This window comes from Lacerta agilis, chromosome 7 (genome assembly GCF_009819535.1).
Source record: "Lacerta agilis isolate rLacAgi1 chromosome 7, rLacAgi1.pri, whole genome shotgun sequence".
NCBI lineage: Eukaryota > Metazoa > Chordata > Lepidosauria > Squamata > Lacertidae > Lacerta > Lacerta agilis.
The window spans coordinates 85,873,212-85,897,007 of record NC_046318.1 but is presented as its reverse complement, the minus strand read 5'-3'; the positions used below and the strand labels follow the sequence as shown (position 1 = coordinate 85,897,007).

At 54.8% G+C, this 23,796-nt stretch overlaps 2 protein-coding genes across 2 annotated transcripts; one reads left to right on the top strand and one right to left on the bottom strand.

The window, feature by feature from the left end:
• The first annotated feature begins 5 nt into the window (after positions 1-5).
• Positions 6-5,283, top strand: LOC117050395 (cytochrome c1, heme protein, mitochondrial). The gene is made up of 7 exons (XM_033156045.1): positions 6-127; positions 2,424-2,617; positions 3,652-3,778; positions 4,060-4,217; positions 4,338-4,498; positions 4,593-4,693; positions 4,948-5,283. The coding sequence occupies exons 1-7, from the start codon at positions 38-40 to the stop codon at positions 5,050-5,052; spliced, it is 936 nt and encodes a 311-aa protein (XP_033011936.1). The 5' UTR covers positions 6-37; the 3' UTR covers positions 5,053-5,283.
• A 102-nt stretch (positions 5,284-5,385) lies between these two features.
• On the bottom strand, positions 5,386-21,874 carry SHARPIN (SHANK associated RH domain interactor). The gene is made up of 14 exons (XM_033156023.1): positions 21,600-21,874; positions 18,977-19,151; positions 18,126-18,236; positions 17,161-17,302; positions 16,908-16,998; positions 16,473-16,749; positions 15,160-15,293; positions 14,731-14,904; positions 8,842-9,002; positions 8,632-8,743; positions 8,143-8,322; positions 6,928-7,026; positions 6,418-6,561; positions 5,386-5,987 (listed from the first exon to the last, which is right to left on the bottom strand). The coding sequence occupies exons 1-14, from the start codon at positions 21,834-21,836 to the stop codon at positions 5,907-5,909; spliced, it is 2,118 nt and encodes a 705-aa protein (XP_033011914.1). The 5' UTR covers positions 21,837-21,874; the 3' UTR covers positions 5,386-5,906.
• Between the last annotated feature and the right edge of the window lie 1,922 nt (positions 21,875-23,796).

Genomic DNA, 23,796 nt, shown 5'->3' with positions numbered 1-23,796 from the left:
CCTTGTGGGTGGCTGGGCTGGCCGGCTCCTCTGCAAGATGGCGGCGGCGGCGGCGGCGGCGCGGAGCCTGGCGCGATCCCGGGGGGGCCTCCTGCTGCCTCCCCTGCCCGGGGGGCCCCGCCCGCGGGTAAGAGCCGCCCCCGGCCCCGCCCCTCCTCCCCGAGAGGCCCCGCCCCGCCCGGCCGGGAGGAGCCCAAGGTCACCGCGTCCCCCGAGGGGTCACCCGCCGCCCCCCGCCCGCCTCGCCTCCTTCCCGTGGCGGGGAGTTCCGCAGGTCGCGCTGAGGCGTCGGGGGGCGGGGTAGCCTCGCGACTCCCCTGCCAGGTCGGCTTTTCTCCCCGGGATGCGGGAGGGGGAGGAGGCCTCCCCCCCCCGCCGCCGCCGCGTTTCCCTCCCTGCGCGCCGTCGGGGCTCTGAAGGTCCGGGGCTCCGACAGGGAGGCCCTGCCAGGGCTGTGGCTCCCTCGTCCTGGGCGATGCCTTTCGGAGGTCGCGGGAGCGAAGGGCCTTCCTTGTTCTCAGGATCAGTGCCGGATTTACGTATAAGCTCTAGCTTAGCGCCCCACTCTCTTGTGGGGCCCCTAAAAATATTTAAAGGGGGGAAAACAAACTGGATGTACATTTCCAAAATATAAGATAAAAAAACAAATAACATAAAACCTACATCCAGCAACAGTGTTTTGTGTTGTGTAAGCTCCTGTGATGTAAGCCATGGCCCCGCCTGCTGACCTGCTCCCTCAAATACCACTGCTTTGCTCATTCCTTATATAGGGTGCCTACATTCTGCATGTGCAAATGGCTTTAGATACCTGTTAGGTCCAGAAACCTAAATCCGGCCCTGCTCAGGATGCGACTCTGTAACCCTCAGGATGTGACTGGAGAGCAGCAGGCCGAGGGAGCTGGACAGCCAGGCGTGGGGACAGGGAGCAGGCAAAGCAGGGCAGGAAGGGGGTCCCGGCCTCTGGTCTGCTGGGTCCAGAGGGCCGTAGGGAGTGGAAGCTTCTCTGGGATTCTGTTGTGCGCACCTGAAGTGCAGCTTGTGTGTTTCGGAGGTGGCGATTTGGGACACCTGCAGAGGCTGCAGGACCCGACCCCTTGCTCCAAACCAGCAAATAGAGGCCGATCCACAGCTTATTGTCATCTCAGGGTTTTGCATGAGGAATGCGTCGGTTCTGGTCGCAAAGCCTAGATGGGTGTGCTTGGGGCTCGTTTGCTGTTCTTGTTCGCGGTCTGTGCTCGATCTCTGGTGTGCTCTTCTCGAGCATCCCTCTGTGTGCGCCAGATGCAGCACAATGACTTCGCCAAGGAACCCCCCCCCCCCAAGAACATTGAGGCATCTCCTAATGGCTCATCCTCTAGTCTTATCTATTTTACTTATTTATAAAAATATATAGTGCTGTATCATAGAAATATTACAACAGTTTACAACAACGTAAAAGTATAAAACTGTAACATTTTCAGTCTGCCTTTCATGCCCCCTTTCTTCCACCCCCACAAGGCTTGTTCTTGGCTTGTTGAGGATTGCCTGCTTTCCATGCAGAATGCCCCAATTACTGGTTTTCCAGTATCTCCCAGCTAGAAGGAGCAGAGGTCTTCTACTGGGGAGCTGCTGCTACTCCATTCATTCATTAATTCATTCATTTAGGTAGTTTAGACCCTGATTAACATTTCCCCCCCTTGCAGAATAGATGAGGCTAGATGGATGGGTTGTCTGACATGGTGTTTGGGAGGCTGCTTGTTTTATTATTACAGTCATACCTCATGTTGCGAACGCTGCAGGTTATGCGTTTTTGGGTTGCGCTCTGCACCAAACCCGGAAGTACCGGAACGGGTTACTTCCGGGTTTCGTCGCATGCGCAGAAGCACTAAATTGCACTTCACGCATGCGCAGAAGCACCGGATTGTGACCCGTGTGTGCGCAGATGTGGCGCTGTGGGTTGTGAACGCGCCTCCCACACGGATCGCGTTCGCGACCCGAGCGTCCACTGTATTATTGTTACAGTCGTACCTTGGTTGCCAAACGCCTTGGAACTCGTATGTTTTGACTCCCGAACGATTGAAAGATGGAAGTGGATGTTCCAGTTTTCGAACGATTTTCAGAAGCTGAACATCCAGCGCGGCTTCCGTGGCTTCTGATTGCAGCCAATCAGAAGCTGCACTCTGGTTTCAAAATGTTTTGGAAGCCAAGTGGACTTCCGGAACTGATTCCATTCAACTTCCAAAGTACGACTGTGTTGTTGTTGTTGTTAGAATTTATATACTGTCTATACCTGGAGGTCTCAGTGCATTTCACAGAACAATAGTAGGCAAAAGTCCTCTACAGGATCCTAAGTCTTGCTTTTGTAAGGCTTCTGTGAAGCCGCTCCTGTTGTCAACGCGACTTCTGTCCAGCCAGGGTTCACTCTGTTGTCCTTTCCCCCCCAGGCCAACCTGGCCTCTTTGGCAGGTCTCTCCCGAGGCAAGAAGGTGGCGCTGACCACACTGGGGGTGCTGACGGCAGGCGGAGCAGGCCTGGCCTTGGCCCTCCACACCGCGGTGAATGCCGGCGAGCTGGAGCTGCACCCCCCCAACTACCCTTGGAGTCACAGTGGCATGCTGTCGTCTCTGGATCACAGCAGGTGCGGATGGGCAGAGGTGGCGAGGGAGGCAGAGCAGCGGGGGGGGGGGGAGAGATTTATGGGAACGGGCACATCCCTTCCCCTTTGCAGCCTGCTAGGTAGCCGTTGGAGGTGTGTGGTGTTACCTGTGTCCCTGTCTTGGTTTCTCGGTCGGATGACTCACGGCAAGCACAAGCTCCTCCCCTCCCCCGCCCCCATGCTCTGCTTCCTCTTCCCAGCCCCAGAGATGTACAGATCAGAACTAAAGCTCATCTCTGTCAGCGCCCTTACAGCAGCTGAGAGTTGCCAGGATCTGCCACCTCCTTGGCCTTCCTTGACCACCAAGGCCTGTACAGTGGAACCCTGTTTACGAACTATTTGGTTTACAAACTCTGCAAAACCAGAAGTAGTGTCCCGGTTTGTGAACTTTACCTCGGTTTATGAACAGAAGCCGAACGGTGGAAGGGACCGGTGGCAGGAGGCCTCATTAGGGAAAGCGTGCCTCAGTTTAAGAACGGTTTTGGTTTAAGAACGGATTTCCGGAACGGATTAAGTTCATAAACCGAGGTACCACTGTAGTTGCCTCTCAGTGAGGACGCTGGAGCCACTTCCCTGCCGTGTCTGCCACCCTCTCCCCAAGCAGGTAGCAAAGGCTGCTTTCTTCCCCGTCCCTGGGACCCCGTCACCTCTCTCCTCAAGTCCACGCAGTCATGCCCTGCCTTGCTTTGTGCTCTCAACCTGGGCTCTGTGGGTGCAACACTCCCCATTCCCTTGCGTAGGTGCCATTGCCTTTACTCCCAGAAGATGCTTCCTCCCTGCCTGCTGGGGGGGGGGGCTGCCCCCAGAGTGTCCCATCCGCCACCCCAATCCTCGAAGGAAGGAAGGAAAACTCTTGCCTGCGTTCATCCTCCCTGTTGGCTGCTGCTATCTTTAATTGTTTGACTTAGAAGTTTGGCTTCTTTTTAAAAAGATATTGTTTGACATATTGTATTAGTTGTAAGCTGTCACAGGAGGGTTATAACTAGACACCCGAACCTTCTCTGGCTTGTCTCCAGCGTCCGGCGTGGCTACCAGGTGTACAAGCAGGTGTGTTCCGCTTGCCACAGTATGGAATACCTGGCCTTTCGCAACCTTGTTGGTGTCAGCCACACTGAAGCGGAAGCCAAGGCCCTGGCTGAAGAGGTAGGCTTTGAGTTGGGGGGCACAGGGAAGTGGGGGGGGCTGGGGTTGCTGTGGCTGGCAAAGCGATGTCCTGGAGCCCCCTGCACAGCTGGTCCCCGACTCAGGGGCTCTCCTGGGCTGCCTGGCTTTATGGACGGCCTGGTTGGCGGTGTTGGAGGGCAGGTGGGTGAGACCAGATCATACTGGAAGGGGGGGGGGAGTCACTCTTGGGTGGGGGGGAAGCCTGGGTCCCTGGGGCGGCTTGGGACTCTCGCACTCAAGTTTGGCATGTCTTGCATTAGGCTGAGGTGCAAGATGGCCCCAACGACGATGGCGAGATGTTCACGCGGCCTGGAAAGCTCTCGGATTACTTTCCCAAGCCCTACCCGAATCCCGAAGCAGCACGAGCTGCAAACAACGGGGCGTTGCCCCCCGACCTCAGCTACATCGTCAATGCCAGGTAACGCTGCCCAAACCAGGAATGGAGCCTCTGGCACGTTGGCACGGTTTTGTGCTATTCCTGGCGGAGGAGCCAAGTCGCGTTTGGTGGTTTTGAGCCTCCCTTGCCCTTCTGTTCCAGGCACGGAGGTGAGGACTACGTGTTTTCCCTCCTCACTGGCTACTGTGATCCACCCGGTGGTGTGAGCATACGAGAGGGGCTTCATTACAACCCCTTCTTCCCTGGGGAGGCGATTGGCATGGCACCCCCGATCTACAACGAGATCCTGGAGTACGAGGATGGTAAGTGGGGCCGGGCAGGGACCCCCTTGGGCTGGTTGCGGAGCCTCACGGGAATAAAAATTAAGAAATGAAATCTCTGCCCTCTCCTGTGCAGGCACCCCGGCCACCATGTCGCAGATTGCCAAGGACGTCTGCACCTTCTTACGGTGGGCGGCAGAGCCGGAGCATGACCACCGCAAGAGGATGGGCCTGAAGGTGGGTCTGCCTCTCCTCGCGGGGTAGGGAGCCCTCCAGGCGGCAGGAGCTGGGCTGCCCCAGAGAGTGAGCCAGTGGGAGGTCTGGGAACACACAAACATGGATGCTGAAACTGCCCCCTTCTGCCTGTGTGCTGCTCTCCTGGGAATGCCGGGGGGGGGGGGGCTCCAGTGATTCCTTTCCTGGACTTCTCCTGAAGTCTTTCTGTAGAAAAGTGACTTTATTCCCCCCCACTGTCTTCCTTTCCCCCCCAGATGATGCTTATTATGGGTCTGCTGTTGCCCCTCGTCTACTACCTGAAGCGGCACAGGTGGTCCGTTCTAAAGAGCAGGAAGATTGCCTACCGGCCCCCCAAGTGACCCATGCCACCGGTGGGGCGGACCTCTCTCTGATGCCTGATCTGCACTGCCTCTCCTGCCCTGGGAATGTATGTACAGACCGGCAGGCGGACAGACAGGTGCTCTTCTCCATGCAGTTGCTGTTATTTAATGTCTCCAGCCATCCATTCAGTCACCCACAAAGCCTTGGGAAGAGGACCCTGGGTGCAGGGGTGGCAGGCACCCAATAAAACGCGTTTCTTCAACCAGAAATAAGCGGCTGGTGTCTGTGTTGAAATCCAGGTAGTACGTGGTATGGATGATCTTGAGTGGCTGTTCCACCCCCTTGGGGGAAAAAATCTCCTGCACATGCCCTGCGTTTATACTTTTCTTTTTTATTGAAGGGGTTTTTGTCCCCTCTGTGCAGCAGCATACATCCTGGCCACCTTCCCCCTTCCTTGGTGCTGATGTTGCTCCCCCAAAGCTTAGCACCCTACGCCGGGGGCTGTCAGTTGAGGCAAGGGTGCTCCCAGGAGTGGGACCCCTTTGGGGAGCCCAGCCTCCTTGGCCACGGGGTCGCGGAGGGAGATTCTGGTAGTGCAAAAGGGGTGAGGGTTGGGGTTCAAAGGCACAGTGGGGTGGAGAGCGCCTCTGAGGTCAGTGCAGGGAGGAGGGGCAGAGCATCTGCCGCAGCCATAATGGGCGGGGTGGGGGGGTCTTTCATCTGCTGCATGCTCTAAAGTTCGGGGAGGAAAGCCAAAGGAGGGAGCAGCCAGCCATGCTGAGGCCTCTCCCCAAGGCCAGCTTCCAGCAGGCTGCTTCTCATCTCCTGGTGCAGAGGCTCCTTCCTTGCCGGTGGGAGTCCTGGCAGCATCCGATGCCCCTTTGGCAGGCGCTCAGTGGCAGTTCTGGCAATTGGGGTGGCACCTTTCCCCATCCACGTTGCACCGGCAGCCTCCATTGGTGTCACCGGGACCCTGCCAGGGAGGAGGACAAAGCGCATCAGGGGGAGACCAGCGGAGGGAGCTTCCTAATGATCTGGTGCTCTGGAAGCATCCAAGCCCCCCTCCCAAGGAGCCTGTCTCCCGACGTCTGCAAGACTCTTCCAGCACACAGTCTATCTCCCTCTGAGAAAGCACTTAAAACTTCCTCTCCTCTGGCACCCCTCACCCCCTCCATTTATACCCTCTGCCCATTGCAAAGCATTCTGGGCCACGTCACCTGTTGGACGGTTTGGCTGCCCCCCTGTGAAGATTGGGAGCAGCTAACCAGCCAGCCCCCTTTTCCATCCAGGCACCCCCTTAGTCTCTTCTGGAGGCCCATCCTGGCTCTCGTCCCGCTTCCTGCCTGGTGTGCCAGACCGCGCCAGCTTCCGCCCCGAGCCCGCTCCCTTCCTCCCATGCTTACCCCAGGCCCCCAGCGCGGCCCCTTGGTCACCCAGCAGATCTCCGTCTGGCAGACGGGGCAGCGGAGCCAGTCGCAGCCCCCCTTCTTCTGCACCACGATGCGGCAGACGGGACAGTGCATGGCCTGTCCTAGCTGCACCAGCGTCTGGCGGAGACAGAGAGAGGGCGGCCATAGATTCATAGAGGGGAAGGGCTCCCATGGGTTATCTAGTCCAACCCTCTAATGCCCTATGTGGAGACCGTCAGCCAAGAGGAAAATGCACCCAGATGGCGTTGGGGGACGCAGAACAGGCCCTTTGAGCTGCTCCCCATCTTACACCCCCCCCCCTCCGGCATTGATTCCCTCGAGGTATCCCGGCTCTGCGTTCTGTGCCGGTGCCTACAGCCCAGAGCTGAATGCCATGCCAAGGAACTTGGGCTTTGAATGTTTCGTTGGGGTGGGAAGAAGTGCAGCAGCCGCCCCACCTTCCCACCCCCGCCATGAAATACAGCCCCTTCGTGGCCAGCTCACCTTCAGCATGTTGCTGGTCTCGCGGGCAGCGGCATCGTTGTGAGCCTGGAGCTGCAGCTTGTCCTGGTACTGCTTGCAGTTCATGCCTTCATGGATGGCCTGGGGGTGGAGGGGAGAGAATCAGACCCGTGGCGTCCCTGCAAAGGGTTCCTTTCTGCTGCAGCAGCCCCAGGACCCACCCTGAGGGGCTGAGGCATCTTAAGCCAAGCCGACACATACAGGCGGGCAGAACGGGCATCGCCTCACACGGGTCAGCATCATTTTTTACTGTCCCTCTGAAAGTTGAAAGCTGCCACAACCTGGAGACGGAGAGCTTGGCAGTGCCTAGTTAAACTGTGCAACTCGCACCCCCAGGAGGCAGGGACGGCCACCAAGATGGGTGGCTTTAAAGGAAGATTGAGAAAATTCATGGAGGGCAGGAGTGTTGATGGTGCCCAGCCAGGAGGGCTCTGCTCAGCCTCCACAGTCAGAGGCAGCCATGCTTCTCAAGACCAGTTTCTGGAAACGGCAGGAGGGGAGGGTTGCTCTTGTGCTCTGATCCTGCTTGCCTGTTTCCCTTTGGAGCATCTGCTTGTCCACTCTTGAGAGCAGGAGGCTGGACTAGGTGGGCCATTGACCTGATCCAGCAGATTCTCTTTTATGCTCTCACGCCTCCCTGCAGGGCCTTTTTATGTGGTGAAACATCCCAAAGGGGCCTTGCCCTTCCCCTGCAAACTGGCTCTTGGCATGTGTCGACCCAGGCTGCCCCATACCAGGGCCACCTCCTTTGCCCTCCGGTGCCCAGGAGCACCCCACCATCCTGCCACCCTCCCCCCAGGGGCTGCTGAAGCGTGGGGCCAGAACGCAAAGGAAGTCACTTGGTTCCTTCAAGGAGATTTCTACCCTCCAGTGTTTCTGAAAGACGCTAGAAAACAGTCTGGAGGCTGCTGACAGCTCAGAAGGCAGAATGGGGGAGGGAGACCTCCAAGACGCTGGAGGAGGGGGGGGCCCTGTGCTCTGGCCACCTTCAGCTCTCCTGCCCCATCAGAATCACAGAGCTGTAGTTGGAAGGGACCCCCCCCCCCAAGGATCATCTAGTCCAAGTCCCTACAATGCAGGACTGCCTGCACTTCTCATTCATTCTTCCCAATGCCCACCTCTGGACCTCCAGCCCCTAAGCCAGTCCCAGTGGAGGGGGGGAGCCGAGGGCACAGTGCTGCCCCTGCCTGGGCTCACCTTGCAGACAAGGCAGTTGAGGGCCCAGCAGATGGGGCAGCGGAACTCGTTGACGTCATCCTCGTAGATGCACCAGCCCAGGCAGTCGGCCGTCTGGCAGTGGTAGCTGTTCTGGGCCCTGCTCTCGGCCACGGCCAGCCTCCGCTCCAGGAAGCGCTCGTACTCGTCCCACGACACCAGCTGTGGAGACCAGGGAGCTGAGATAGGGAGGGCAGGGCATGGGCTGGCCTGGGGGCACCCCCGGGCCTCTGTGGTCAGAAGGGGGTGGAAATCAAAGGAGCTTCTGGCCATGGCAGCCTCCTCCACTCCCTCGTCTGCAGGAGGACTGAGCTCTGCAAAAAAAAAGACCTCCAGAGCTGGCCTGCTCAAAATGCCACTTTGCATCTCCAACCGCTCTCAAGAACCGTGGCAGGGCAGGGGGAGCTAAGCTGCCCCGCCAACCTGGCAAGGGACCCGGGCCAGAGGGATCCTTGAGCCTTGCGGACTCACCGCCCGGATCTCCCTGTCCTGGAGGTGGCTGCTGCAGGCGTAGGAGTCGTCCCGGAAGGGACAGGCCACCTGGGGCTCCTCGCTGCAGTTGATCAGCTGGCGCAGGCAGTCCCTGGAGAGGGAGAAGGAGGGGCGGCAGGGGGGTCAGGCCACAGCACCCTTCCTCCACCCCCACCCCTGCTCCCTCCTGCACCAGGCAGGCCAGGTTACCTGCAGAAGCTGTGCAGGCACTCCCGAAGCAGGACGCCCTCGCCAGGCTCCACGTTCAGGTAGCAGATGCGGCACTCGATCTCCTCCCGGTTAGGCACCAGCGCCGCCTCGTCCAGCTGCCGCAACTGCTGGAAGTTCTGCAGCCGCTCCTGCTCCAGGGCCTGGAGGGGGCAAATAGGGGCAGGTGGTGGTTGCCCAGCAGCCAGGCCGGAGTCCCCTGGCTAAAGGTTGGGGGGGGGCTCGGCCTGGGCACACTCACCACCCAGGCTCTCTTGCATGGCCTGCCTGGTGAGATTTGGAGGGGCAGCTATAACCTGTTGGAGACCTTCCTAACTCTGCAAAAAGGGGCAGAAGCCCTAATAATAATAATAATAATAATAATAATAATAATAATAATAATAATAATATACTACCTTTCCTCCAAAGATCAGAGAGTGGTTTACAACATAAAAATGCAAAATGCATAACATAATAAGAAAAAAACAAAACCCACCCACCCCCAAGCACATTTAAAAGGTCACAGATTGTTTTAACAGTGAAAGAGGAACATTTTTGCCTGGTGCCTAAAGATATTATTACGAGCCGGAGTCAGTTGAAGGTCAGCAGTTAAATACACCACCAGTATAGTTGAAGTTAACTCTTTATTCAAAGGAACCAAAACAGCTGAGGCCCAGTGATGCCAGCAAGTGTTCCCAGTAGGTCTTGCCTCAATAAGGCAGCTGCAAGGACTGAAGGCCCCCGCCTTGCCACAGCTGCCTAAGTCCCCTCCTCTCCAGGGTTTGTTTCAAGGAAGGGGAGACTGTGGCAGCTCTCCTCCTCTGCCCTTTCCATTTCTCTGCATGTTCTGGGAGACCAGCAGGGAGGGGAGCTGGTCGCAGCAGCAGGGAGAGACCGCCTGGACTCTTCAGCAGCCGGTCTCCCCTCTGTCTCCTGCCTCTGAGTCTGGACTGCCCTCTGCCACAGCCTCTTCCTGCTCACTCAACCCTGTTGCCTCTTCAGCTTCCAACGCCTCCTCCTCCTCCCAGTCTGCTCCCTCTGACCAGGCATCGTCGTCCCAACCAATCCCCGGGCTCTGAGCCTTCTTCCCCTCGCACCACTCCTCGGCATCCAGCCGGTCTATGACAGAAATGGAGTGAAGGTGCCAGTCCTCCGTCCCCCCCAAGAAAAGCCTGGTGGGAAAAGTAGGATACAAGACTCTGGAACAAACGCTCTGGGAAGAGGCATCAAAGGAAGGTGGTGATCCCAAAGAGGTGTCCCAAAGCATCATTTTCCGAAGAGCAGCGAGAATGTTGCAAGATAATGTTGGAAGATAACACCGGTGGCGCTGTGGGTTAAACCACAGAGCCTAGGGTTTGCCGATCTGAAGGTCAGTTCAAATCCCCGCAATGACGGGGTGAGCTCCCATTGTTCGGTCCCAGCTCCTGCCCACCTAGCAGTTCGAAAGTACGTCAAAGTGCAAGTAGATAAATAGGTACCGCTCCGGCGGGAAAGTAAACGGCGTTTTCGTGCGCTGCTCTGGTTTGCCAGAAGCGGCTTTGTCATGCCGGCCACATGAACCGGAAGCTGTATGCCGGCTCCCTCGGCCATTAACGAGATGAGCGTCGCAACCCCAGAGTCGTCCGCGACTGGACCTAATGGTCAGGGTCCCTTTACCTTAATGCACACTTTGGGTGCCTGATCTCAGGAGCCCTTTTGCAACACCCCCTCTAAGGCAGTCCAGCAACTGCATGCATATTTTGGGGAAGGGGCACGGCAGAGAGTGAGACTTGGTAAGGGGGGGTGACCTCACCACCTGCGTAAGACCCTCCCCTGACCAGGGCACCTGGCACCTGCAGGGTCTTTCAAAGACTCGGCCAAGACGGATCTGCTTGCTCAGGCCTCTTAAGGCCTTTCCTGTTTGACTCTCTTCTGCCCAACCCAACGGTGTGCTTTATTCTTCTGTGATTTTATTATAGGGCTTGTTTACATTCCAAGTGGCTCTCTGCTCTAGAAGCAACAGGAGGGGAAGGACAGCTTCTCCCTGCTTTCAGTCTCCAACTCTTGGGGAATCAGGACCCTGAGATGTCTGGCAAGCACATCACAGCAGTATTCACAGAATTATGGAAGTAATTGAGTTGGAACCCAGGGGTCATCTAGTCCAACCCCCTGCAATGGAAGGAGCTTTTTGCTGGCTCCCGCCTCCCCTATGCTTGTTTAATTGTGCCTCACTTTTTGTAAAATGTCTCAAAGCAATGCATAAAATATTTAACATGCAGAACTTAGCAAAGATTTAAAAGCCACAACAGAATAAAACACTGGGTGGAATTCGGTGTAGTGCTAGGTGTGGGGGTCTGCTTGCGCAACGGGACGTCTCCCCTCACGCCTCTGGGGCTGCTGAACCCATTCTGGGGTATCCCCTAAATCTCCAGAGATTTAGCGGGTGAGGGATGTGAAGGGAGGAAAAAAACTCCCATGTGCAAGCAGACCTCATTGTCCATGCAACAACTTAATTCCTGCCCCTTCCGTGTAGTGGGCCTGATTCTGTGGGACTCCCTGCTAGTTGAAATTAGGCACATGACTAAGACTTCCTTGTTCCAGCAAACGTTTTAAGGTAGTGCCCAGTTTTATGATAAGTTTTTATTCTTTTGCTGTCCCATTTTTGGTGGCTTGTTTTTATGCACCCCACTAAAGCAAGGATTGCAAACCTGCTGCAGTTCCCCAGACATGAGATGCCCATGAAATCAGCAAGGGGGGGGGGGAGGCGAGGCAGTGAGGCTGCTCCGACCCTTGAAGTGGCTGTAGCAACTCCTTCACAGGCAAAAGGGCTGCCTGGGGCAAAGAGAGCCTCACCCAAGTTCTCGAGGGGAAGCTGACAGCAGAGACCTCTCAGTCACCACTTTGTGGCTCTGAGAGGACGGTGGGGAGACTTATTTGGATCTCTCAACCCCCCACCCCACCCACATGCATACCTCCTGCACAGCCCCTGCCCCCTTTCCCCATCAATGACGCTACAGAGAAGCACCAGGATGGACTGTCAAGCCCAAATGAATCATTTAATAGAACAAAGGATTTGCTCTCCAATTCATTTTTTAAAAAAATCAAATTTACAAACACGTTATGCAGAAATCAAGCCATTTCAAAACAGGTCCCAAAACTTCTGCTGCTGAATAATCAGTGTTCAGTACAGAGAGGGAGAGAAGGGCGTTTGCTGCCCCATCAGGACCCAGGGCAGCAACCACTGCCCCACGGCGAGGGGAGCCTCCTGCTCCAAGATCTGCTGGCTGGGACGAGCAGGAGCTGGGGCAGACCCCCATGCCCAGTGAGAAACAACCACCTTCAGGGGAGGGGGTTACAGCATTTCTCTTTCAAAGTGCTATCACGGCAGAGGTCCTGGCCAAGGCAGAGGGTCTCTCTTTCTAGTCCAGCTTCAGCATAAGCAAGTCCCCAAGGCAGAGCCTGGCTTTGCGGTTCAAAGGCTGCCTGACCTTTGGGGCATTTCTGCCTCCAGCAGCGAGGCTGGGCAGGCCATGGCTTCTCCTGGTCAAAGGCACACGGGCAGAGCAGCCTCCATGGGGGGCGGAGGGGGGAGAGACCTTCAACGCAGGCCCCAGCAGAGCTAGGAGCGCAAAGCCAGCAGCCGGGAGGCTCCCGACAAGCAGCAACGACACCCTGGCTGTGCAGGCTGCCTTGGCTTCAGAGGCGGGCCTGAGCACAGAGCGGAGGAGAGCCAAAGGCAACTGAGGGAAGAAGGCACTGAGGGGCAAAAAGGAGGGGAGCTCCCGCAGGGCAACAGGCTCCGTGGGTTGGGCAGGCAGCCCACAGATCCGAGGCACAGTGTCAAACACAGCAGATCGACTGCCTCCACTGGGCAAACAGCGCACACACACATTTTCATGGCGGGGATCACAACCTATGAACAGCTCATGATATTCAGGTGGCAGCCCCACTGCAGGGGCTCTCGTGGCACAGGAGACCGACCTGGCTCCAACCTCTAAGGCTCACACAGCTCCAGTCTTCCGTGAGCGAGAGGCAGGGAGGCTCTGGGCTGCTGCCAGTTGAGCCGGGAAGTGGGCAGAGCTCTAAGACCCAGGTGGAATGGAGAGGCAAGGGGGGAGGCTAGGCAAACCCACAAGCATTGCATGGCTGCGCCCCAGAAGCTGCTCAGGTGGGACGCAGCTCTTGCTGCTGTGGCAGGGGGCTCTCAGACCACCACCCCCCCATATGGCTTCGCACCCCCCAGCTTGCTTAAAGGCTGGCCAGCCAGTGAAGCCGCCAAGGGCCAGCCAGCAGCAGGGACTGTCAGCTGCTTGTTCTCCGAAGGGGAAGGTGAGGGGCAGCCCCAGAAGCCCACCCCTGCCCTGCCCCTTGTGCTTCACTGTCCGCTTGGCTCATCTTGGCAGCCCTTGGTGCTGCTGCCGGGACTAACACGCATCCCCACTGCAAGGCTGGGAGGGGCAGTGGTGGCGATGGCGGCCCCGGCTCTGAGGATGGCTATGAGAACTCCGAGGAGAGGTGGATAAAGTCGTCCGGGGTTCCCAGGCTGTGGGCACAGGGCACAGCGGAACCGTCTTCTCTCCTTCCTTTTTCCTGCCACAAGAGAAAGAAGAAAGAAGAGAAGAGAGTCGTCAGGGGCTGCCGCCACCACTGCTGCTGCCGCCAGAGATTGCTGCACCTTCGCTGCCACCACCCATACCCACACCCACACCCACCCACACCCCCAGAATGGACTGCAGCCCTCCCCGAGAGCAGGCCAGGCCCAACCTCCTTGGAGAGCACAGAAGGAGAATGGTGGAGCCCAAGAGATTTTGAAATTCTATTCTTTTTCTGGTGCACTCTACAACAACTTTTTTTCCCTATTTACAGAAAATGTGATGAAAACAATACACTAAAAAAATACCACCGGCAAAATATTAAAAGGGTCAACCCAATCATAATTAGTATCTCATTATTTAAGAAAATGAATCAAGCAAGAACTAAACATCACCTACATGTTTTGGCCAGTATGTTAGACCCTTAGCTCCCCATCTGTCAACCAGCTGACATCACCATGACGTTGGGAGACAACTTCAGGCAGAGATTGTGCCCAAAGATGTCTAAACTCAAAGGTGTGACGTCAGCCATGACAGAGGGGAAGGGGGAACCTGACCTCGCTCTCAGGACATTCCTGGAAGTGGACTCCCACCCCATTCAGCAGCTTTATTCCTTAATTTACACTCCACTCGTACACCACAATGGCTTCTGGGCAGGCAGCAACTGAACCCAGTGCAGAACTTAAGTGATTCTGGATGAACACTTTATTAGCACATTTCTTATTATGTAAATTTATAGCACTTCTCTTGTAAATAGCTTTGGGACTCCTTTTGGTTGTGTGAAGTGATCAATAAATTTAACAAGCTGAACTTACCATCATCATCTAACTAGAAATGCCAGAATTAAGAAGAATCTGCATGAAGACCCTACAAGCAAATTTGAAACAGCAAGTGCCTCTCAAATGTGGAATAATACTTTTGAAAGCCTCCGGAACACAGTTGGGCAGCTGGCTTCCTGGACTGCTACCAGCCACAATGATAACTTTTCCTTCCCCCTTTTGTAGGCAGCAAAGGCCTCTGAATAACACCAGGTGCTGGGAGGAATCGCAAGTGGGGAGTGTGTTGCTGCCGCCACCTTCAGGTCCTGCCTGTGGGCTTCCCAGAAGAGGCAGCTGGTTGTCCACTAGGACAACAACTGGCTGGGCTGGACAGGCTCCCCTTGGCCTGATCCAGCTGCTGCAGGACACTTCTGGGGTTCTTAAGGAGAGGGAGCTAGAGAAAAGAGCCAACGAAGCTGGGAGCAGCACACAAAGCTTCAGACCCCTGCAGGGAGCTTCTCCAGAGGACTGTGGGGCACAGGAAGGGAGCTACCCGGACCTACCTTCTGGTACTGTAAGATGCCCTCCTTCTCCTGCTGCATCCGCCACAGCTCCACCTCATCCGGCCTGTAGCTCCCGGGAACCACATAGTTGGCAGGCCGGTCTGTGCTGCACATCTCGCAGCCGGGCCGGGTGGGCTTGTTGATGAAGGTGCAGGTGGGGCAAGACCAGCCAGTCTGCAATGGGAGGAGGAAGAGGCCGCTGGACGTGGCACCTGAAAGGATGGCCCCTGTCCCAGAGGCCGTGGGCACCCCTCCCTCTTGTGCTTCCTGCTGGGCGATGAGGCCCACCCCAGAAGGCACTCTGGCCGCTTTCTGGAGCAGACTACCGGGTGAGGAGAGACATGGCCACAGGGAGCCCAGGGGAATGGGAAAGAGAGAGGGGGCATATATATGGGGAGAGTTTCGCCCCTTAGCAGAGGGAGTACATACCGGCAAAGGAGAGGGAGGAGGGGCAGCAGCAGCAGCAGCCGGGGGCGGAGGGGCTCGCGAGTGGCCAGGGAGGAATTTCCCCAGGAAGTGGCTGCTCTCACCAACATCCCTCTTCCTGTTAGAATTTTTCACACCTGCAGCAGAAGAAGAAGGCTTAGAAGAAGAAGGTCTAAGAACGTCGCAATTGCAAAGTTTCTCTTAAACAAAAGCTAGGTTAATATTGATCAGTCTGAATATAAGCATGTTAACTAGTTGAGAGATTTTAATGATTGTTCACAAGCTTTGTTTAAATAAAGTTAAACAAACAAATGTTGTCCCTATGATTAAACTCTAAACTCTTCCAGATACATTAAAGGAGGCTTTTCTACATGAAAAACTGGTTGGATCATTTCTCAGGTATGCAGATTTGCACTCTAACAAAAATCAGATAAGTTTCCTTTTCAGGAAATGAAGTCCTCCCAATTCCCAGAAGCCATCAGGCCTGACTGCCACCTACTGGTCATGGGCAGGTCATTTCTGTTGCTGTTGGTTTCCTCTTTTGGGGGTGAGGGGAGTGGGCCAAGGCAGAGCAAAGCAAGAAGGAGCACCAGGGACAAGAGGGAGGAGCTAAGAGTGCTCAGCATACAAGTTCCTATGTGCCTCCCTCCTTCACTCAGCCAAGCCTAAGCCCTGCCCCCAAGCACAAAAGGACAGGTTCCTATTAGCATCATTTATGAATTTATACCCTGTTTTAGGATTGGACCGTTAACCACACACTGTCATGAGCTGTGTATCCAGATGTAACAAAGAGATGCAAAGCTTGGCTGTAAGGATGAAAGGTTAACAATATGCCATTTAGTTGTAAATTAGTGGTCAGATTTGCACCACAGAGTAGGAAAGGTATGAATAAATGAGAAACGGGACTTTAGTAACTGATTACAGGTAGGTAGCCGTGTTGGTCTGCCATAGTCAAAACAAAATAAAAAATAAAAAATTCCTTCCAGTAGATATTTTGGTATCTGAAGAAGTGTGCACGCACTCAAAAGCTCATACCGAGAACAAACTTAGTTGGTCTCTAAGGTGCTCCTGGAAGAAATTGTTTTATTTTATTTTATTTTTTGTTTTCAGTAACTGAATTTGGCCTTTTGTCTTCCTGATTTAAATTGCCTTGACTTGCAGGCAGAAAAGCTGTTGGGGAGAGGTGCAACCTCCTTCAAGGGAATTTCTGAGGGTTCCGAAATGAACCCCCTGCTTCTAGCCAGATGCAACCTCTTCCCCTTTCCCCCTGACTAAGGAGCCCCCGCCATCGCCAAAAGGGCTCCCTGCCTGCTCACTTTTCTTGGGCAGACAGGTGGGCAAGGTGCTGAATTTGTGCCTGGCGTCTGTGTTGTCCGCGAGGGGCGAGGGAGGCGGCTGCAGCACCACCCAGTCCCTGTCCTCCTTGAAGCGCTGCTCAGAGAGGTGGGCGCCCTTTGCCGAGAGCAGGTAGAGGAAGGCCGTGTCGCCGTCCTTCCGGATCCCGTAAGAGCCAACGGTTCGGTCATCCACACAGAGACACTGGCCAATAATCCAGCGCTGGACGCTGGGGTGGAATCCGTAATCCTGAAAGACCTGGGGGAAGCAGAGACGGGGTCAGTGGGAGTTAGCTCTGAAGGCCTCTGCAGCAGGCCAAGCAGCCAGGCAGTTATTGGCACTTTTCCCTAGAAGCTGCCCCAGTGAGGGAGCCAGGAGACGGCATCCCTGCCCCTGAAAAGCTGTGCCCGGGTTACCTTCTGCCTGAGCCCTGCAATGGTGGTGTACGTGTGGACCCGGGTGGTGATGCTCGTCGAGCAAGTGGCGTCTTCCACCTGCACCTTCATGCTAAAAGGAAGGGAATCGGCCGGTGAGACAAGCACAGCGTGTCCCACAATTGGCCATCTTCAGAAGGAGGCGGCGTGCAGGGAGCCGGCCCCAAATCACCCAGCCTAACCCGCCCAGCCTCCTCCAGAGACACCTGCTCCCTGCCCAGCCCTCCGCTCCCACCTGATCTCGCTTGTGGGGTAGCAGGACTCCTTCAGCAGGATCCGCAGAGCAGCGTGTTGCTGGGCAAGCAGCGTGGCACAGCGCATGGCCTCCGCCTCGTCCCCGAGCTCGATGGCAGTGGACAGGTGGAGCGCCAGGTCCTCTGAGGAGGAGACAAAGCCAGGCATGAGCTAGCCAGGTCAAGTTGCGTGGCCCCTGTCTCAGGCAAGCCTCCCCCCCTCCAATCTCCAAGGTCTGCAATGGAAAACTCCTAGGGAGCCACCTACTGCTGAGCAAGAGCTCTCAAGAGCAGCCCCACCCCCTGCCCCCAACTTGGCTTGCTGCTGCAGGTGGTCGGATGCAAGACTTCCTTTCAAGTGAATTGTAAAAGCTTTCTTATCTTATTCTGATTTGGGCATTTGTACCCTGCTCTCTTCTTAGTCACACAGAGGCCTCGTGCAGCTATTGGATTGGTTTTAGTTGTCCTCAGTAGACAGGTAGTAGACAGGCACTCAGGGAAGAGGTCAACATAAAAGGAAATAAAACCAACCAAGTGCTTTTAATGTAATCAATAAATTAATACTTGCATGGGCACCAAATGAAACCCCCATCCCAGTGGATTAGTGTCAATGGGAAGGAAAGGTTCAACAGGAAGTGTAAACATAGCTTTTTAAAAATAGATATTATTTATTCATGTTTACCTCTTGCTTGCCAAAATGGCTTCTAAGCCTTAGAAATATGGGGGAGATTTTGGGCAATTACTGAAACCAAGTTTTCTCTCAATTCACCTTCTCAACAATACTTCACGGAATGCACACACTCCTCATTACCATTGTGCAACAAAACCAGCTGCCTAACCTGATACAGGCAGAAGGAAATTTCAAATATGCAAACATCACATTTCCTGGCAGCTGAGTAGCATTTATGATGTGTCTTCAAGGGCACACTGCCAGTGGACAATTGTCCTGTGCCATTAAGCCACCCACCTTTCCTGGCAAGCTCCAAGGGCAGAGAGACATGGATGTCTGACAGAGAGTTGAAAAGTGCCAAGGGAAGGGGAGAAGGCCGTCCTGTCAGCAAACCGCTTCCCTCAGCAGCTGGGGAGAGAAAAGACTTTAGAAGAAGTGCTCTAGCAGGCAGACACAGAACATAAGAAGATAAGACTATCCTGCTGGATCCATCTAGTCCAGCATCCTGTTATCACAGTGGCCAATCAAATGCCTGTGGGAAACCAGAGCCTATTCAGAGACTACTCCATTAACACAGGAAATGATTATGCTTCAGAATAATTAGCAGGAGGGTTTACCAAAGAATAAAGATGCAGAATCAACCAGTTTCCCTCAGGGGTTTTCTGGAGGGCACAGCACCGTCTGTCTCCACCCTCCTGCCCCACCAGGTTTCATCACTGCTGGCTCTTAGTCAGCATTGCAAATGCACCTGACATGCAGCCAGACATCAGGTGGCTACAGCACAGCTTACTACCTGCAGAGCCTCCTGAGCTTAGGAACAGAAGCAGCCCTGGAAAAGGAGTCTATGGTACAGCTCAGTTGTGTAGCTGGGTGTGAGAGCCTGGGGGCGGGGCAGAGGTACATTGTTTCCCCCACTCCAGAGCGGTTCAGCCACAACAACCCATTTTCTCCACCTTCTTGCTATACTAACTGCCCTACAGATCAAGGCAGGTGCATCTGATTGCATCAAGAGTGCCGGCCTCTCCTCCGCTGACCACCTCTTCAGAAGTGACAAACCATGGCTTGTGTAAGAGCCATGCCCTCTCTCGCTACCAGAAGCCGCAAGCTGGACCCTGGCATTGGAAGTGCCTTCTGGGGCAGGAGCTGACCTTTCTGGAGCTCCTGAAGGGAGCTGTTGACGACTGTCCACCACCTCTGTGCCTCATGCTCATCCTCAAAGTGGAAAACAAGGGGGTCGTCTGGGCGGGCTAAGAACTTCAGCTCATGGCACGTGGCAGTCTTCACCTCATAGGAAATGTCTCTGAGGTTGTACTCAACAAGGCCCTGGGGGCAGAAAAGCATTAGTGGGAGAGTGCAAAGTCATTTAGCCCCAACCAGCTCTTGTTGAGGCCTCTTTACCTCAAGCAACACAGGGGTCAAAGCACCCATTCCTTTCTTCAGCCAAGTCTCATCAGGCTCACCCTCATCAGTGCTCATGCTGAAAAGCTGTTCCCACTGCTAAAGAGCTCAAAGGATGTACCTCTCCTTGAACAACAGGACTCCCCCCTTCCTCTGTGCAAAACTGCTTGAGAGGTTCTCCCATCCCTCCAGAGCTGATTTTGAGGGTGTATGGTGGACTGCAGGGGAGAGAGAGAGGAGGGAAAAGTTCCATTCTGCAAGTGGAACTCCTAAGGAACAGAAGGAGAACCTGCTGAATCAGGCCAATGGCCCCTCTAGTCCAGAATCCTGTTCTTACAGTGGCCAACTAGATGCCTGCAGGAAAGCCACAAGCAGGATCTGAGCAGAAGAGCCCTCTCCCCTCCTGTGGTTTCCAGCATTGCTATTTAGAAGCATTACTGCCTCTGACTGCAAAGGCAGAGCTTAGCCATTATGACTAGTAGCCATCAAGAGCCCTCTCCTTTGTGAATTAGTCCTCTTTCAAAAACACCCAGTTCTCTTGCAGGTACATTGGATACTGCCTCGGGTGGGGATGTCTTTAGAACTCCACTGGCAGAAGCAAGAGGAGCCTGCATGTTCTGCCCTATTTGTTTACGTCCCCTCATGATGAGTGTGAGGTCTGTGTATGGTCGGCAGGGTGTTACAGGGGTAACAAGAAGGAAGAAGAAGAAGAAGAAGAAGAAGAAGAGTTTGGATTTGATATCCCACTTTATCACTACCCAAAGGAGTCTCAAAGCAGCTAACATTCTCCTTTCCCTTCCTACCCCACAACAAACACTCTGTGAGGTGAGTGGGGCTGAGAGACTTCAGAAGTGTGACTAGCCCAAGGTCACCCAGCAGCTGCATATGGAGGAGTGGGGAAGCAAACCCAGTTCAGATTACGATACTGCCGCTCTTAACCACTACACCACACTGGCACAATCCACAAACGCCACTAACCAAAGCAGTTTCAGTGCTACGCCCAGGCCTGAAGCTGGCCTTAAATGGGTCCTGATAATCAGTTTCCTCCAAGCATGTCTTGAGCTGGACCACCAATACCGTCTCAAGGACTCTTAAACTGTAGTTAAACATGCTGACTGAAAGCCATTTTGGGTACTGCTGTATGAGATGAAAAGGTGGGCAGGAATACTTGAAGCACACAATGGATCAAGGCATGTTGAGGAATGGACCTGGCCTTTCTACTTGATCCAAGAAATCGGTGCATTTAACAAAATGGAAGTGCAAGGGAAACGGAAACAGGCTGCTACCATGATCCTTGTTGTTGTTGTTAATTAATAAACACTTAAAAGGTAAAGGGAGCCCTGACCATTGGGTCCAGTCGCAGACGACTCTGGGGTTGCAGCGCTCATCTCACTTTACTGGCTGAGGGAGCCGGCGTACAGCTTCTGGGTCATGTGGCCAGCATGACTAAGCCACTTCTGGCGAACCAGAGCAGCGCACGGAAACGCTGTTTACCTTCCCACTGGAGTGGTACCTATTTATCTATTTGCACTTTTTGATGTGCTTTCGAACTGCTAGGTGGGCAGGAGCTGGGACCGAGCCATCGCGGGGATTCTTACTGCTGACCTTCTGATTGGCAAGCCCTAGGCTCAGTGGTTTAACCCACAGTGCCACCCACATCCCAAGCGCCACCAGTGTCCACTTAGGAAGCACCTAATTCTTTTTCTAAGCATTGTTCATACATTGAGACATCCTGTAAAATGCGGGGTGGGTGGGGAGAAACAAATCCTGTAAAGGAAGGGTTGACTTTGCCGGCCTCTTGGGCACCTCTTGTGAAAGAGGCAAGCATTCAGCGCCACTCAGAGAAGAGGGACATTTTTCAGCAAAGGCCAACAGCGGCCAGAAGGCCCCAAGCAGCCTGGACTCCACCCCTAGCGTTGCTTCCCCACGGCTGGGCAGCCCCCTCCAGCAGCTGAAATGCACCCACTCCTGTCTGACGGGTTGGGGCAGCTGCCAGTCCAAGACCTTCAACGACCTGTGAGGAAGAAAGGCAGGGAGGAGGAGAAGGAGGCAGCCGCCTGTCGGAAGCTGGCGAGACAAGCCTGTGTGGCAGGGCCAGAGGGTCGGACCAGGACCTGGGTTCAAATTCCCGTTGGTGCCACGGAGCTCAGTGGGCGTGACCTTGGGGGCCAGTCAGCTTCGCCCTACCTCGCCCGACTGTTGTGGGGGGATGAGATGATGAGGAGGAGGAGGAGGAGCATATGCCCCCGTTGAGCTCCTTGGAGAAGGAAGGCGCGACGCAAAGCCAAGGGCGGCCCAGCCTCCCCGAAGGGGTCCTGCTGCCTCCGCCCGAGGCCTGGAGTCCCCTCCCCTCCCCTCCCCTTCCCCTCTCACCGCTTCGCCTCCCGACTCCGCCGCGCTCCTCAAGCCGAATCGGAAGCGCTCGGGGCCGGGCGCCGCGCTCAGCTGGAGCCGGAAGAGGCGCTGCGCTTCCCGGCCGCCCGGCGAGGCCGCGGACGAGGCCGACGTCGGCGGAGAGGGTGCCTCCGGCGAGCGCGGCACCCAGGCCTTCGCCGAGGCCAGGAGCACCAGGCCCGACGGGGACGGCGAGCTGCCCGGCGCCGCCGCCATCGAGTCGCCGCCCGGAACCGGAAGCCGAGCGCGGCTCCCCGCGGGGCGCTTCCGGCTCGTTTACGTCCACTTCCCCACCGCCGCCGGAGGGAAACTGCCGCCCGACTCCGAGGTTCCGGCCCAGGAGGGGACCCCTCTCAGCCGAAGCGCGGGGAGCCCTCCTATAGATATATTTGGACGGCATGTTCGATGCGGCCAGTGCCGGATTTACGTAAAAACTAAACAAGCTATAGCTTAGGGTCCCACTCTCTTGGGCCCCCCAAAAAATATTAAAGAAAAAGAAAACCTGGATGTACATTCCAAAATATAATAAAAAAACGAATAAAATAAAACCTACATACAACTGTTGCAGGAATTTCCCCTTCACAAGTCGCACAAGCACTACACACGCACACACACACACATAATGGATACATAGTGATGTACTTTGGGGGTGTAACTTGGGGGGTTAGTAACAAATAAAAGTTGGGGTCTCTTCCTGTTCGGGGCCTTCCATCTTACTTCATCTTGTGGTGGGTGGAGGTCCTGTCACGCAGTTTATTTCTTAAATAAAGACCAAGCCTACTGGCTGCTGTTTTGCTCCAACGCTTTGGCTGAAGTCTCTGTTTTTGTCCAAGTGAGCCCTCAGATTTCTCCTTTAACACAGCAACAGTGTTTTGTGTTGTGTATGGACCTATGAGGTCCATAAATTACCATATAGCACATATTCAACACAAAAAAGCAACAATTTGTTGCTGACAAAGGACATATAAAGGGCCCTATTACCTTCAGGAGCTTAGGGCCTCACCAAACCTAAATCCGGCCCTGGCCCTCCTACATATAAACATATATATTTGGACAACATGTTCAATGCGGCACTTGGGCTTCTTAAAAGATGGTTGTGGCCACCCCCTGGAGTTGCTGTAGCCTGGAAAGAACTCGCCTGCCTTCCACATTTCAACGCCCAGCCCTCCTGGCCCCACTGGCTGGGGCTGATGGGAGTTGTAGTCCAAGGCTACCTACCTGCATCACAGGGGGTTGGACTAGATGACCCTTGGGGTCCCTTCCAACTCTAGAATTCTACGATGCTATGATGGCACCTTGTGAGCGAAGTCTGCTGCCCGTTTGGAGCTTGGCGGGAAGGGCAGGCCTTGTGCCAGCTCTCAGGCTGGTGTGGAGCCTGGGCTGTGCCCCCTCTGCGCTACAGTGGGCTCCTTCCACCAGCACGTTTTTTTTGCCCATTGGCAAAGGAGCGTGTTTGGGGAGTTACACCAAAGGAGAGTTCTGTCACCTCCGAGAACCCCTCTGCTGCTGGGCTTTTTGCTCATGGCAGCCCTCTGAAAGAACTTAACATCTGCATTTGTTTGCAATTCAAATTGCCACAGGAGATCTAGTGTCCTGTCATGTTTATTAATAATAATTAGTGACTGACTGCTATTCTTCTATGAAAGAGGGCAACCAAAAGTGATTGCAATATGTTTGCCCACAATAGACACATCTCTCTCACAGGCTTGAAGGATGGCCTTCTACCAGGGGAGCCAACTTCCATGCCAATTTTGTAGAACTTCCTTCTGAGGGACGTGCGAACCTAATGTTCCTTCCCTGGTATTCCAATACAGAAATAGGCTAGGGCTGTGTCACTCTATAATGCTTTTGGACTAGTGAGCCATCTGGAGCAGAATTGTGCTTTATTATTCCTTTTGATGAATTTGTGCTGGTTTTGCTGTGGAGCTATTCTAGGTTGGTTTTAAATTATTATCAACTTTCTTGTGGCTGCTTCATATGGACAAAAGCAACGATCAGTTTTTAAAATGAAATGAAATGAATAATCCTGATCATTTAAAAGACTGCCTGAAATGCCTGGCATTCCCAAAAGGAAAAGAATTGCGGCTGCATTGGATAAGCTGCTAAGCAGGTCCAGATTCCGCTGCTAGACACGCGCGAAATCTCTCAGACGGCGCCCTCCCCCGCCCTTAGGGAA

Bases quoted from the DNA above. Each gene is read 5' to 3' on its own strand.
- LOC117050395 (XM_033156045.1), top strand. From the start codon at position 38: ATGGCGGCGGCGGCGGCGGCGGCGCGGAGCCTGGCGCGATCCCGGGGG. The intron at 128-2,423 runs GTAAGAGCCGCC...TTTCCCCCCCAG, and splicing joins CCGGGGGGCCCCGCCCGCGG to GCCAACCTGGCCTCTTTGGC. The intron at 2,618-3,651 runs GTGCGGATGGGC...GCTTGTCTCCAG, and splicing joins TCGTCTCTGGATCACAGCAG to CGTCCGGCGTGGCTACCAGG.
- SHARPIN (XM_033156023.1), bottom strand. From the start codon at position 21,836: ATGGCGGCGGCGCCGGGCAGCTCGCCGTCCCCGTCGGGCCTGGTGCTC. The intron at 15,294-16,472 runs GTGAGCAGGCAG...CTTCTGCTGCAG, and splicing joins CACCTGTCTGCCCAAGAAAA to GTGTGAAAAATTCTAACAGG. The intron at 9,003-14,730 runs GTAGGTCCGGGT...TGCCCCCTCCAG, and splicing joins GCATCTTACAGTACCAGAAG to GCCCTGGAGCAGGAGCGGCT.